This window comes from Mandrillus leucophaeus, unplaced genomic scaffold (assembly GCF_000951045.1).
Source record: "Mandrillus leucophaeus isolate KB7577 unplaced genomic scaffold, Mleu.le_1.0 Scaffold211, whole genome shotgun sequence".
NCBI classification, from domain to species: domain Eukaryota; kingdom Metazoa; phylum Chordata; class Mammalia; order Primates; family Cercopithecidae; genus Mandrillus; species Mandrillus leucophaeus.
Genome location: NW_012102155.1, coordinates 4,295,452 through 4,312,071, shown reverse-complemented (window position 1 = coordinate 4,312,071; position 16,620 = coordinate 4,295,452). Strand labels below are relative to the sequence as shown.

Below are 16,620 nucleotides of genomic sequence, written 5' to 3'. Positions count from 1 at the left end.
ACAATAAATACTTAATAAATGACAGTCATTTTTATCTTTTACTCACATTTTATAATCTCTGCAGGAATCATATTACCTAGTACAACTACTTCCCCAGTGTTTACAAAATAGGACTCTAAGGGATCTCAGAGATTGCATCTAGGAAAAGAATGTGTGTGTGCATGTGTGTGCGTGTGTGTGTACATGTCTGTGTGTATGTGTGTAGTTTAAAAAAAGAACAATACATAGCAAAAAAAAAAAGAAACATGAAAGCATTATAAACTTTAAAATTTGCTTATTGAAAATCTGTTTATTAAGGAGTTAACATTACAGAGTTGGTTCAATGCTTTATGGAACTTAAAATCCTGAGTTGCACCTCAATAATACAGACATCTACAGTACAGGCATTTGTACAAAATACTATAATTACTCGTACTTAACATAATTAAACTTCTTTTCTATAACTTCCGTTTGTCAGGTAAATAAAACACTAACCTTTCAAAGTTGCTACAACTATAGGAGTTCACAAATTCCTGTTTCTCCAGGTTTTATTAGTACATTTTAAACCTTCTTTGTGGACTGGAAGCCAAACTCCCTAAACGAAAGCCTCAGTCTGAACCAACACAGAGACAGTAATGTCAGAAGCTCGTTTGTTTTTCACGGAGAGCAAAAATACAGAATATATTTACTAATTTATTTTCCAACAAAGAGAACGTACTTTGTATTTGGAGAAAAAAAATGCTTAATTGTCAGGAGTTGCTTTTGGAGAATGATCAATAAGTTCCTTATCAATTGTCTCATAGTAATACCAGGGTCCATCTCCTCTCATACGCATCAATCTTCGTACTTCCAGCTCCTTCAACCTGTAACAAATGGAACAGCAATACTGAGATCCCAGCACTTCCAATTATAAATTTAATGAGCCATTTCCATAAAGGACAATCACTAGAGTCTGCTTTTATGTAAAGTATAATGTCCCTCCACAGACCTTTATGTAGGCATACATCTGGTATACATCTATAAGCAAAAGTTGGGACTTAAATTTTTGACTTTTATTATGTTGCTTATATAGGGAGCCATCAAACAATTTTTTTGTTTTTGTTTTTGTTTTTTTTGAGACAGAGTCTTGCTCGGTTGCCCAGGCCGGAGTGCTATGGCGCAGTCTCAGCTCACTGCAAATTCTACCTCCTAGGTTCAAGTGATCCTCCTGTCTCAGCCTCCCAAGTAGCTGGGGCTACAAGGGCCCACCACCACGCCCAGCTAATTTTTGTATTTTTAGTAGAGACAGGGTTTCACCATGTTGGCCAGGCTGGTCTCTAACTCCTGACCTTGTGACCTGCCTGCCTTGGCCTCCCAAAGTGCTGGGATTACAGGCATGAGCCACCACACCCGGTCCACCAAACAGTTTTTAACACCAAAACATTACTCGAATTGATACCGAATTCTCTCCTTCACTGTGCCTGCACAGATCACTTTCATCTGAATTGTTACAGTGCTTTTCCTATCTTCTCACCTTTTAGATGCTAGGAGAGTCATTTATAGAATGTCTACTATTATGGTCATATGCTGTGCTAGGAATTAACATATGAATAAACTTTCTTGGAGTTTCACATCTTGTGTCTGCCCATCGCCATTAGGACAGAAAGCTTTCTAAGAGTAGAACTGGTTTTTTATTTGCCAGCATTATACCAGGCCCGGTCAACATCAGACACTCAGTCAATATTTATACAAACATAAATAGAAAGCAAGAAAAATTAAGATCAAGAAAAACATTCTCCAACTCTAACATCTACTTACTTGTTCTTGTTCTTCACAAACTGAATACTCTCGTATTTTATACAGGTGCTTTCCCGCTTCAATATCTAAGTCTTTGCACAATCACACATTCCTGAAGCAGTGCCTTCTCCATCAAACCTTCTACTTTCTGTTTTTACAGAATACATATTTTTTCATAGGACTAAAAATTTATCACAGTTAAATAAGTCACTTTATTAACCTCAACCAGCTCACTAACCCTATGGGAGATTGTATGCCTTTGTGATGGTGTATTTAGCAGGTATCATTTTTTGAAGGATTAAATAACATCCTCTTTCTGGTCTACTCTTTAGAGTATAACTATCCAAACCATGAGTAATTAAAATATTTATCAACATGAGACTAACTGGTTAAATTATGATTCATCCACATAATGAACTACTATATACCTGCTAAAAAGAATAAGGAGAATCTGTATGTAGTAACATGGGAGGAGATACTACATATACTGTTATGTTTTTAAAAAGCAAGGTATAAAATAAGCATGTGTAGCACTTTCCTATTTCATTAAAAAATAGTAAGCTGGGAGCAGTGGCACATGTCTGTAGTCCTAGCTACTCGGGAGGCTGAGGTGGGAGGGTCACTTGAGCTCAGGAGCTCGAGTCCGTCCTGGGCAACACAGCAAGTCCCCATGTCAAAAAAAAAAAAAAAACACAAAAGCCAAAAACAGGCTGGGCAAGTTGACTCATGCCTGTAATCCCAGCACTTTGGGAGGCCAAGGCAGGAAGATAGTTTGAGCCCAGGAGTTCGAGATCAACCTGGGCAACAGAGCAAGATCCCATCTCTACCAAAACAAACAAACAAACAAAACCCCCAAACAATTAGTTGGGCATGGTGGCCAGCACCTGTGGTCCCAGCTATTCAGCAGGCTGAGGCTGGAGGATTGCTTAAACCCAGGAGGTCGGTGCTGCAGTGACCCATGACTGCAACACTGCACTCCAGCCCAGGCAACAGAACGAGATCCTGTCTCAAAAAAACAAAAGGAAAGCACAAGTGAATATTAAAAAAAAAATTTTGGATTTATATATTTACTGATTTAATTATCATCAGAGATCTCTGTATGATACAAAATCCCAAAAGCCAAAGACTGGCAAACCTGACAATAATTAAATGAGTAAATACATAGAAAGTAATTAAAACACTGATACAAAATGTATTAAAAATTTTATTAGCGGCCAGGTACAGTGGCTCACGTCTGTAATCCCAGCACTTTGGGAGGCTGAGGCAGGCAGATCACTTGAGGCCAGGAGTTCAAGACCAGCCTGGCCAACATGGCAGAACCCTGTCTCTACTAAAAATACAAAAATTAGCTGGGCGCGGGGTTGGGCGCCTGTAATCCCAACTACTTGGGAGGCTGAGGCAGAAGAATCGCTTGCACCCGGGAGGCAGAGGTTGCAGTGAGCCAAGACCACGCCATTGCACTCCAGTTTGGGAGACAGAGCAAAACTGTCTCAAAAAATAAAAGGAAAAAAAGAAAATGCTCTTAGTTACTATTACAAATTTGTCTGAAAATATAAAAACACTTCTGTGTTGCAAAAATTTCTACACTGCCAAAAGACAACAAATACACACGGCCAGGTGCAGTGGCTCATGCCTGTAATCTCAGCATTTTGGGAGGCCCCGGAGGGTAGATTGCTTGAGCCCAGGTGTTTGAGACCAGCCTGGGCAACATGGTGAAATCATGTCTCTACAAAAAACAAAAATAAACTGGTCATGGTGTCATACACCTGTAATCTTGGCTACTAGGGACGCTTGGGTGGGAGGATGGCTTGTACCTAGGAGACCAAGGCTGCAGTGAGTCAAGATCATGCCACTGTACTCCAGCCTGGCCAACAGAGCAAGACTTTGTCTCAGGAAAAAAAAAAAAGAAAGAAAAGAAATACACACAACTAACAGATATATGAAAAAACTACTCAACTTTACAAAGAAATATAAAATTGAAATGATGAGGCAACATTTTTCAATTACCGTATCAGCAAAATGTTTCACTTTGATAAATTCCATTACAGAGAAACATGGAAAACTGAAACATGGAAACTGATGAAGAAACAACTGGTGCAACTTTTTGGAGAAGAGTTTGGCAATATGTACCCAAAGTTTAAAAGCATGTGCTATTTGGCTTATCAATGCCACTTCCAGAAATTTATTTTCCAGATACGTTATATAAATATGCAAACAATATGGGAGAAAATTAAACACAGCAGTATGTATAATACCAAAAAACTTGGAAAGAACCCAAGTATCAGCAATAGGGGACTGGTTAAAATAATACAGGCACTCAGCAGCATAAGAGAAGGGAAAAAATATATATGTCTAGTTTTTTAATATGTATATAAAATATAATATATAAGAAAGAAAATCCACATAGCTTTCCATAACAGCATATATCCCTTTCTTTTTAATGGCCACATTATACATTTCATTGGATGGATATATCCATCCATTTGCTGCCCAGCTGGGGCAACAGAGCAAGACTTCAACTCTAAAAAAAAATTTTTAAATTTTAAAAAGAACTCCTTTTAATCTGACACATATCTCCTAATAGTCTCCTTGTCACCAGTTTATAATTTTCACTCCAAACAAGCGAATTCTATCTTTACCCCCCGCCTTTTTTTTTGAGACAGAGTCTCGCACTGTCACCCAGGCTGCAGTGCATTGGCGTGGTCTTGGCTCACTGCAACCTCCACCTCCCAGGTTGAAGTGATTCTTCTGCCTCAGCTTCCTGAGTACCTGGGATTACAGGCACATACCACCATGCCCAGCTAATTTCTGTAGCCTCCCATAGTGCTGGGATTACAGGTGTAAGCCACTGCATCTGGATATAAATTTATCCTTTTACATAAAACATTCTATAGTGCTGAAATAGTAATAGTTTTATTAATTTTTTTTTCTGGTGGTTGGCAACCCTAGGAAGATTTTCTTTCCCACCTACCCCCTCTTTTTTCCTACCGTAATTCAGCCTTTTCAGCTTCAATCTGAAGGACGGCCATTGATTTTTCATAAATCTTTTCAGGACTGTCATAGAAATTACGGGCAATCCATCTCGATATGGGATGCTACAAGAGAAAATTTGTTTAATATTAGTCCATTTCTGAATAATATTTTGCTTTTCTAGTTGACTATTCTTTAAAATGATCATTTCAGTTAGATAAACCAATAACATCTAGTATGATGTTACTTGATTTATATCTAGTATGATTTATATATATATATAAAAAATAATTTTAACAGATTAGGTGGATACTATTTTTGTCCACATTTTAAAGATAAGTGAATTGTACAAAGTTACGTAGCTAATAAATGGCAGCACCTGGACTCAAACCAGGTCTGACTCCAAAGCTATGTGCTCTTTTCCATTACACTATGCTGAGCATCTTAGGTGGCAGATTCAGAAGCCAAACCCAGGTTTTGGTAATTCAAAAATGGAGCTCTTTGCACCAGTTAGCATAAACGAACTAATTCTAAGGCCTGCCTTAAGATTTAACGGTTTAAGATTTATATTTAAAATATAATTCATTCAGATAATAAAACATGATGGGACATACTCTATTCAAGGCTCATGATAACACTTGTAAACAAATAACAAAATTAATTTTGGGTTTTGGTAGCAGTGGCAGTATGGCGTAATGACCAACAGTGCAGGCTCTGGAGTCAAAGTTGCCTGGGTTGAAATAGTGACCCTATCTAGACAGGTCACTGAACTCTTTTAGCCTCAGTTTCTTCATCTCCAAAGAGGGAATAATAATAGTACATTTTACATGGGATGAAATAATAAATGTTTGTAAAACACTCAGCACAGTACCCGTTACACAGTAGGTGCTCAATAAATGACAGCTAGCATTACCATTGGTGAAATCTTTCCTAAGGCATTGAACTTAGGATAAATTATGTTAGTCTGTTAGGCTGAGAACACACTGCAATCATTCTTTAAAAAATTGTAAAGCTTAAAATGATTTTTAAAAAATTAAGTATCAAAACTTGTTTATAAAAAGTATGCAAAAAATGTATCTACTTGATATAAAAAATGAAATATAAAACTCTATCATGGCTGGGCACAGTGGCTCACACCTTTAATCCCAGTACTTTGGGAGGCTGAGGTGGGCGGATCACTTGAGGCCAGGAGTTCGAGAAAAGCCTGGCCAACAAGGTGAAATCCTGTCTCTACTAAAAATACCAAAATTAGCCAGGATCACACAGCAGACACCTGTGATCTCAGCGACATGGGAGGCTGAGGGATGACAATTGCCTGAACGCGGGAGGCAGAGATTGCAGTGAGCCGAAATCGTGCCACTGCATTCCAGCCTTGGCGACAGAGAGAGATGCTGTCTCAACAAAACAAAGCAAAACAAAACAAAACACCTGACTATATCATAATTGCTGAATTAAGATATTAACTAGTGCATTGACAAGGCACGTAACAGTATGTAATTGTCAATGTGCTATACAAACCTTATAATATTCCCAGTGTTCTGGGATATAGCCTTCTGGAATTTCTGCTAGTTCAGCTTCACCTAATAAGAAAAAATGGTTATGTTCAACTTCAGCATGAGGAGTTTAAAAAATTAATTCTTCACCATTAAAGTAATAAAACCAACTTCTTGTGGTTTTCAAGGATCCTTTAAAAACTTTGTACCAATGAAGATATCTAATATCTTTAATTCACTTTAATCTGGTTGAAAATCAATTCATTTGTTAGACATTTTTAGACATCTCTCTGTGTAAGGCATTATTTATAGGTATTCCATGAGTTTCTCATTTTGTTTTTATATACTGTAACAAGATATAATAAAAGACATATTATTCCTTCTGGTCTTCCCTATACCTATGATACGAAACATTTTAGGATTCAAGATGTTAGAAGTACTTTGAACAAAATTTCCCATGAAAATCTAACGTTTATTGTCATTGACATTTTCATTCTTTGTTAGAGGACTATAGTTTTGTTTTTTTTTTGAGATGGAGTCTCGTTCTGTCGCCCAGGTTGGAGTGCGATGGCACGATCTCAGTTCACTGCAATCTCCACCTCTCGGGTTCAAGTCATTCTCCTGCCTCAGCCTCCCGAGTAGCTGGCATTACAGGCGCCCACCACCACGCCCGGCTCATTTTTTGTATTTTTAGTAGAGACGGGGTTTCACTATGTTGGCCAGGCTGGTCTCTTGAACCCCTAACCTCATGATTCGCCTGCCTCGGCCTCCCAAAGTGCTGGGATTACAGGCATGAGGCACTGCGCCCGGCCGAGGATTATAGTTTTATATGTTCTAGGATGGATTAAAAAATTCTTAGTTCAGGTTGAGATTTGGTTATTTTAAGATAAACTGCCATGCTTATGCTTAAAGAGCTTTTCATTACAATATCCGTAATTTCTTTTTTATACTGATGTACATATGTTTAAAAATTTTTCCAATCTGGTGGTGCTGGCAGGGGATGGAAGTGACTTACCAATGAATACATTCACCAGAGTTATGATAATTACTACTGGAATCCCAGTCAATGCAACGTAGAATCTCTAAGATAAAAAATAAAAAAATGTTTCTCATGACCGTTTTGTAACTCTCCCCACACACAAATCATCCTCATGATATGATTTCCTCATATTTCTTATAAAATAAACTTGCCAAATTGGGCATACAGTACCAAATTATTAATTTCTGTGATTTTACTTTTTGGTAAAGCAATGTCATGAAAGAAAACAACACATTAAGAACAAAAGTGTAAAAACATCAGGGTGATTTCTATCACTAAACAGGATTTGAGCTGGTCATAACAAGAAAAGTAAGGGCTCAACCAAGGAGATGAAAAAGGTCATTAAACACAATGGAAGGGCAAGAGAAAGTTTTAAGGTCAGTACTCAAATGATGATTCAGAGCTTTATCTACAGTGGCAGATGGTTCAGACAATCTCCCATTTTCTAAGCCTCTACTTTGTTCCTATTGAGCCTTGAGACAGAAATACAGTCAGCATTCTAAATAAGCAATGTAATCATATTATTGCTAAATTAAGATGGCACTATAGATCCCTGTTACCTCTGAAATCAGTGTTCTTGAGCAACATATAAATATAAAACCATATCCCAAAATAATGTAGCTCCTTTATTTAAAAAAGTCTTTCAACAAGTTCTTTGGTCATTTAAAGAATATTTTAGTTATAGGAACACAGATTCTATTTCGAAACGCCATAATCTTCAGAAGAAAGGAATGGTTCACGTTTTACCTCCATTTAGTGTAAATCCTTTTGTGAAGAAGGAAAGCTTCACTAATTTAAAGAGAAATTCAGTAACAAATCAGACTTTACAATCTCAGTCTCTTCTACAGAAAGAAATATAAATTTACAAAATAAAATATTTCATAAAATGAAAGATGTTTTCTAAAGAGGCAAAAATTTTTTCCATTACATGCAGAGACTCTAATTCAACAAAAAATTTAAACTTACCAATAACTTCAAAAACCGGCTGTCATAGAATTTAGAAGGTTTGATGACAAATAGTCTTTTCCCATGGCCTCCACTGTGTCGAACAGGAGCTGGAAATATTGAATTACCCTGTTTTATACAAGGTTCATATGGGCATACTGTTATATTCTGAGTTAAAATCAGATTATAAAGAAAAAAATACAAGGATCCTTCTGCAGATCATAAGCAGGGTGACTGGGTTTTCACATTCATGTGTGAGATATGCCTCCCTCAAACCTTGTTATGAGGTAGGCACATTACTCATCTGACATGAAACAAAAAGAAAATATACATTTTTAGATGTTTAATATAAGATTTTAAAATGTCTTATTTGAGTAACAAGGCCAGGTCAGATAGGATATCTTTAAACAAAGATGGATCTACTGTTCTAAAGCATAACTTTCCTCATTTTAATTCAAAGTTAAAGAAGTATCTAAATAATCATTTTAATTTGTTTCAATAGCAGGCAGAGAGGTTAGCTACTTAATGAGCTGTTTATCTGTGTCTCCTCTGCAACAAATACTTGCTAATGCTGCAAAAGAAATACATTTAATGTAAATTATTCCATTATGACATTTCACATGACACATTATCTGTATTATATGTACTATTATGCTGCAAAATAGATGGAAAGGACCAGCAGTATTTATTCAACAAATCACCAGCAGAAATTAGAACTTGTTATCAAACTACACACTCTAAAATATCTTGATAAAATCACATGGTAAACCATTGCTGATTAAGAATATCCTCTTCAAGTCTCCCCCCTGACAGAATTTAATCAAGCCTTGCTGGAAGTAAATTGAGGCAAAATTTCACTTCTGGATCCTCTTTTTACATTCTTCCTCTTGAAGGTCTGGAAGGATCACTACAGGCATTCCAAGCCCTTTGCACTGGGAACAGGAAAGGATCTAGCTGTTACTTAGAAACTGAAAGTTCCTATGTTTTCACTGTGTAACTACTCTCAAGGATATTTTGCATGTGAGTCACTGTGGAATAAAAAACTTTAATTTCCCATTGAAGGAATTTCAGTCATAATAGATCTCAGAAAGATCTGAATCTTTTGTTCATGTTTAATGTCTAGAAAGGTGTCCCCTCTCCTAAAATCTGTATTAGGCCCAGATAACATCTTATCTTCCAAGATGCCAACATTCTTCCCAACCATACGAGATCTTTCCTACTTTTGAATTAGTATACATTACTGTGATGTGTATATTTGTGTTCACTGCTGCCACTTTTAAGTATAAATATCTTGAAAGCAGGAACTATCTTCTTAACTTTGGTTAACACCTGAAAGCAGCCTGCAGTGAGTTTGGGAGGTAGAATCACAAGAGAAATTAGAAACTGGCATGAATTTACTATATATAATTCATACTACTAAGGCTTTTTAAAGAACAAGATTAAGAGAATTTGACAAAGTAAGTATGGACTTCAGCAAATCATCTGAAAGATACATAATAGAATTTTTTTGCGGACTAGATGAAGAAAAAGGGTTGGATGACAGTACAAAGTACTCATTAATTCAATACATATTTAATTGCATACTATGTGCAGATCCTATGCTAGACCTATATACGGTCTAAGAGGGATATATATCTTACTGGGAGAAATACACAATACACAAATAATTACAAATCTGTAACGGTAACAAGGGAAAGAAATAGGATACAGTGGCCCAGAAGAAAAGTTCCTATTTGGACAAGATGTGGGGGTTAGGAAGAGGAGACATTATAAGCTGAGAGAAAGAGCAAGTTAGAGAAATTTGTAATGGGTACTTGATTGACTGTAACCAAAAGGTACTGATTAATTATTGCAGTAACCTGGCAAAGGGATCTCTCAAAAGTCCTGCAGCATCAAGGTTTTTATGAATGGCTTAGATGAGGTGGATACAGCATTCCTGACTTGTCAAGTCTTAGAAACACAAAGCTACTGCTACAACACAAAGAACTACTTAGAAACACAACTACTTAGAAACACAAAGCTACTGCTACATCATCAGTGGCTAAGACACTGATGAAACAGGGTCCCAAAAGAGTCTTTACACACATTACAAAACGCTGAAACCAAAAGGATTCAATGTAATAAGGTAAGTGGGTTTCCACCTGGAACTCCCAGAAATTTAGTTGCTCACAAAAAAGCAAAAGGCCAATTCAATATTAATCTGATACACTAGAAGTACAGGGTCAAAACAGGATGATCTTCCCTGTCCCTTATCCCCTGACTACACCTGCAGAAATGTGTTCATTCAAGAGCATACTCTCTTAGAGGGACAATCTATTTTCAGCTTAATATTAGGTTGGTGCAAAAGTAATTGCAGTTTTTGCAATTGAAAGTAATTGTGGTTTTTGGCCGGGTGCGGTGGCTCATGCCTGTAATCCCAGCACTTTGGGGGGTTGAGGCAGGTGGATCACCTGAGGTCAGGAGTTCAAGACCAGCCTGGCCAACATGGTGAAACCCTGTCTCTACTAAAAATACAAAAATTAGCCAGGCATGGTGGCGCACACCTGTAGTCCCAGCTACTTGGGAGGCTGACGCAAGAGAATCGCTTGAACCTGGGAGGCGGAGGTTGCAGTGAGCTGAGATCGTCCCACTGCACACCAGCCTGGGTGACAGAGTGAGACTCTGTCTCAAAAAAATAAAAAAATAAAAAGACGACAACAATAAAAATTGGTCATTTTCTTTCCGTCATTCCCAGTAAAGGGCACCACCATCTCAATTACCTTGGATAAAAATCTCAATCATCTTCCGTGCATCTATCCTTCATTCATCATTTGCCAAGGCCTCTTGATTCTAAGATTTAAACTCTCCATTTCATTCCATGCCTTCTTTACCTTACTGGCCTAGGTAATCAACATACCCTATAAGCCATCCAATATTCAGAAGCATCTTCCTAAAACACACTCCTGATACTGTTCTTCTGCTATAACACTCTGTTGCCTACAAAATCAAATGAAGATACTTTGGCTTTGTAGTCAGTCCCTCCCCTCCCCCAATTTGGTCCCAACTTTCCTTTATTTGCCTTTTCTCCCAACACCTACCTACCCCAAGAGTCATATATCTAATAAAAAAAACTTAACCTTTACTTTTCTGCCAGTTCCACCAATTAAAACTATCCCTTTAATTCGGTTAAAATGCCCCATCTATTCCATGTCTGGATTAACTCCACAGCACTCTTGTTTATATATTCATATTAATATTCTTCACACTTTTAAAAACCATAAGTTCAGCTTAATATTAGGTTGGTGCAAAAGTAATTGCAGTTTTTGCAATTGAAAGTAATTGTGGTTTTTGGCCGGGTGCGGTGGCTCATGCCTGTAATCCCAGCACTTTGGGGGGTTGAGGCAGGCAGATCACGAGGTCAGGAGATGGAGTCCAACCCGGCTAACACGATGAAACCCCGTCTCTACTAAAAATACAAAAAATTAGCCAGGCCTGTAATCCCAGCTACTTGGGAGGCTGACGCAAGAGAATCGCTTGAACCTGGGAGGTGGAGGTTGTGGTGAAGCAAGACTGTGCCACTACGCTCCAGCCTGGGTGACAGAGTGAGACTCTGTCTCAAAAAAATAAAAAAATAAAAAGACGACAACAATAAAAATTGGTCATTTTCTTTCCGTCATTCCCAGTAAAGGGCACCACCATCTCAATTACCTTGGATAAAAATCTCAATCATCTTCCGTGCATCTATCCTTCATTCATCATTTGCCAAGGCCTCTTGATTCTAAGATTTAAACTCTCCATTTCATTCCATGCCTTCTTTACCTTACTGGCCTAGGTAATCAACATACCCTATAAGCCATCCAATATTCAGAAGCATCTTCCTAAAACACACTCCTGATACTGTTCTTCTGCTATAACACTCTGTTGCCTACAAAATCAAATGAAGATACTTTGGCTTTGTAGTCAGTCCCTCCCCTCCCCCAATTTGGTCCCAACTTTCCTTTATTTGCCTTTTCTCCCAACACCTACCTACCCCAAGAGTCATATATCTAATAAAAAAAACTTAACCTTTACTTTTCTGCCAGTTCCACCAATTAAAACTATCCCTTTAATTCGGTTAAAATGCCCCATCTATTCCATGTCTGGATTAACTCCACAGCACTCTTGTTTATATATTCATATTAATATTCTTCACACTTTTAAAAACCATAAGTTGTGCATATCAGTCTTCAATTATAAATTAAATTTACCTGCAGCTGAGGGGAGAAATTAGCTCATTTCTGGAATTACACAATCTCTGATGTTTAATAAATAATTTAATTAAATAGAATAGCTTTATCTGCTAATTTTCTGAGAAAGGTTTACAGAGGGTGATGGAGAACATGACAGCACTAGACTTTTAGGAAAGATGAGGCTATAGGAATTTGTAGAAGGCTAATGCCAGGACTTCAAAGGCACAGACAAAAAAAGAAAAATCAGACAAACTGGACTTCATGAAAATTTAAAAATTTTGTGTCTGAAAGGACACTATCAGCAGAGTAAAAAGGCAACCCACAGAACGGGAGAAAATATATGCAAATCATATATCTGATAAGGGATTGATATCAGAACACATAGAAAACTCAACAACAACAATAAAAAACCAAATAATCCAATTTAAAAATAGGCTGGGCATGGTGGCTCATGCCTGTAATCCCAGCACTTTGGGAGGCCGAGGTGGGGAATTTCTTGAGCCCAGGAGTTTGAAACTAGCCTGGTCAACATAGCCAGATCTCATCTCTACAAAAAACTTAAAAAATTAGCCGGGTGTGGTGGTGTGTACCTGTCATCCCAGCTACACAGGAGGCTGAGGCAGGAAGATCACCTGAGTCTAGGAGGTTGAGGCTACAGTGAGCTATGACTGCGCCACTGCACTTCGGCCGGGGTGACAGAGCAAGATCCTGCCAAAAATAAACAAAAAAATAAAACAGGCAAATAGCTTGGCAGAGTGGCATGTACCTGTAGTCCCAGCTACTTGAGAGGCTGAAGCAGGATTGCTTGAGTCGAGGAGTTCAAGTTCGGCATGGGCAACATTAGGGAGACCTCATACTCAAGATAAAAAATAATAAAATAAATAATAAGCAAAGGATTTGAATAGAAATTTCTCTAAAGAAGATATATATACAAATGGCCAAGAATCAAACTAATTAGGGAAATGCAAATCAAAACTACAATGATATCATCACATACCCATCAGAATGGCTACTTTCAAAAAACCAGAAAATAACAAGTGTCAGAATATGGAGGAATTGGAATCTTTGCACACTGTTGGTAAACAAAGGAATGTAAAATGGTATTGCTGCAATGGAAAATAGCATGAGGGTTCCTCAAAAAATTAAAAACAGAATTACCATATTGTGGAATCCTAGTAAGATACATAAGCAACAAGTAAGGGGCCCCAGGAGGAGGAAAGCAATTCTGCTGAGACACGGCTAATCACAGGCGACCCACGGGCACAACATCCTGTTCCCAAATACCTCATTCAACACATAGCCCCAGCAGAGTGACCTTATCTGCACACGTTCTCTGCTCATAGTCCCGTCAGTATGACCCTATAAAACTTCCCTGTAGCCCCTGATTCTGCAGATAGCCCCTTCTCTGCTGTGCTGCCCACTGTTCCCTTGCAACTTTATCTTTGTATTTTCTCTAACAAATCTGTCCTCTTTACCTATGACTGTCTTGGTAAATTCTTTTACCACCCACAATGCCAGTCCCAGCCAGTGACACCCATGACACACATGACCCAGCAATTACACTTCTGCAGATACACCCACAAGAATTGAAAGCAGGGTCTCAGAAGAGATATTTGTACATCCATGTTCACAGAAACATTATTCACAAAACAAGTCACACTCAATGTCACTGATAAGTTCTTGGAAACTGTGACTTTAAGTGAAACCACATACAGCAGGTCCTTAAACAACATCATTTCCATCTTTATTATAGGTTCTGAGGGTTGCAGTTTCAAAAGCCAATGATGTTAAGTGAAGCTTTACAGTAATTAAAATCTGCAAGTGCTTGGGTGTAGGCTCACAGCTGTAATCCCAACATTTTTAAGAGGCCAAGGCAGGTGGATCACTTGAGGACAGGAGTTCGAAGGAATTCTTAACAGAACCCATTTAGGATTAAACACGTTTTATTGTGGGTATGAAGAAACTCCCCAGGCCTCCACAAACAAGTTTACTGGGGGTCTGAAGGAACTTCCCAAACCTCCATGATTTAGCAGGAGACAAGATAAGGGTAATCACCCCAGCACCGGGACCCATTTAAATTAAGTAAATTTACTAAGGCTCCAGAGGAAGGTCTTCAGGACTCAGACCTTAATTATAGATTTTAAAAAGTTAGTCACTTATGTCTTTAGATGAGTGCACACTTACATGTAGACATACAGCTTAAAAGGTCTACGGGCTCTGGAAAACCGTAATTTTAAGTTGGTCTGGCGATAATTTCCAGGACTTCTCCCTGTAACCGGTTACAGGAATAAAAACTCTCTCTGGCCAGGCGTGGTGGCTCATGTCTATAATCCCAGCACTTTGGGAGGCCAAGGCGGGCGGATCACCTGAGGTCAGGAGTTCAAGACCAGCCTGGCCAACATGGTGAAACCCCATCTCTACTAAAAATACAAAAATCAGCCGGGCGTGGTGTGGCATGCACCTGTAATCCCAGCTATTTGGGAGGCTGAGGCAGGAGAATCCCTGGAACCCAGGAGGCGAAGGTTGCAGTGAGCCAAGATCGTACCACTGCACTCCAGCCTGGGCAACAGAATGAGACTGTGTCTCAAAAAAAAAAAAAAAAAAAAAAAAAACCCTCTCTTCCTCCCCAGTTCATCTGCATCTCATTATTGGGCAGCAAGAAATAGCAGTCTGACCCTCAGTTTGATACGAGAACACTGGAAGCCAGGGGTTGCGGTGAGCCAAGATCGTGCCACTGCACTCTAGCCTGGAAGACACAGCAAGACTCTGTCTCAAACAAACACAAAAAAAACCTGAAGCAACCCAACAGACAGATGATGGATAAGCAAAATGGGGTAAATACATACAATGGACAATGGACAATTCAGCTTTAAAAAGAAGGAAATTCTGACATATGCTACAACATAAATATGCCTTGGGATATTATGCTAAGTGACAGACAAATATTTTATGATTCTACTTACATGAGAAATAGAGTAGTCAAAATCATAAAGACAGCAGAATGGTGGTTACCAGGGTCTACGTGGAAGGGGAATGGAGAGTTATTGTTTAACGGATACGGAGTTTTAGTTTTACCATATGAAAAAAGTTATGGAGTCGGATGATGGTGATGGTTGCATAGCATTAGGAATGTATTTAATACCACTGAACGGTGCACTTAAAAATGGTTAAAATGGTAAATGTTATGTGTACTTTAGCACAATTTTCTTAAAGGTTACTGCTGCCAGGCACTGTTGATTTTTTCCACTCACTCTTCACAACTACCTTTTGAGGCAGGTTAAAATTCTCATCTTTTTTAAAGAGGAGGAAACGCAGGTTATGAGCAATTAGGTGTCTTCCACTTTAGCTTCCAAGATGTGATGATCACAGACATGGCTTCTAAATTCTAGAGCCAGAATTTGAAGATAGGCAGTCTATCTCCAGAGAAAACAAGACAAGACAGGTTGTCTACTACACTAGAGCTTACATTCTTGTAGGGACAGATACAAACAACCATATAAGAGATTAAAACCTTTCATATCACAGTGACAGTTGCAAAATACCTTTGAAAGCAGGTACACAGCAGAAAACATAGTAACCTTTAGTAAAGATAGCTATTAGATCCTTTCCTGCTCTGACTGGAAAGGGCGCAGAACACGGTAATGATTCTTTGAGAATCCCAAGAAAGGGCAATAATGTAGAAAGAGAAACTGGGGGTGAAATTTTGCTGCAGTTTATCTCCAGCTAGATTTGATTGAGTACTACCAGGGCGAGTATTTGAAGTATTTGTATTTGGCTATATGAGGATATTTGTAATCAGAAAAGACTTAAAAGGGATTTTCATCAAGGAATGTTAGCATATGTAATTTTGTAACAAGTTCAAATTCCTGCTGGAAATCTGTTAAATACCACTGGTTCTTTGCATCATGTTTCGAGCAAATCCCTATGTATATTGCCCCATCCTGTGGAGTGGCATAATTCAAATTAAATTGGGAGAATAAGGGTAAAAACAGAACAAGATATTTTGAGGCTGGAGACAACTTTTTGACTTTAAAGTTTCACTTCCTCTTTACCTGTTTCTATTGCACAGGGCAAATAGCTCACAGTATATATTTAATGAGGAGGATTAAATAAATTAATACTTTAAACCCTTAAAATGATGCTTGAGGTCAGGTGCGGTGGCTCATGCCTGTAATCTCAGCACTTTGGGAGGCCGAGGTGGGTGGATCAC

At 38.3% G+C, this 16,620-nt stretch overlaps 1 protein-coding gene across 5 annotated transcripts in view; it reads right to left on the bottom strand.

The window, feature by feature from the left end:
* Positions 1-257: 257 nt before the first annotated feature.
* Positions 258-16,620, bottom strand: part of NDUFB5 (NADH dehydrogenase (ubiquinone) 1 beta subcomplex, 5, 16kDa) — an 18,148-nt gene continuing 1,785 nt past the window's right edge. The window contains exons 2-6 of one of the 5 annotated variants that reach the window (XM_011980385.1): positions 8,224-8,312; positions 7,234-7,300; positions 6,244-6,305; positions 4,744-4,850; positions 258-842 (exon numbers count right to left, since the gene is read on the bottom strand). In XM_011980385.1, coding sequence (XP_011835775.1) covers positions 722-842; positions 4,744-4,850; positions 6,244-6,305; positions 7,234-7,300; positions 8,224-8,312 — 446 coding nt within the window. In that variant the 3' untranslated portion in view covers positions 258-721. Of the gene's footprint in view, positions 843-4,743; positions 4,851-6,243; positions 6,306-7,233; positions 7,301-8,223; positions 8,313-15,373; positions 15,429-16,620 lie in introns of all 5 variants that reach the window. The other 4 variants (XM_011980387.1, XM_011980386.1, XM_011980389.1 and 1 more) reach the window with 4 other exon arrangements.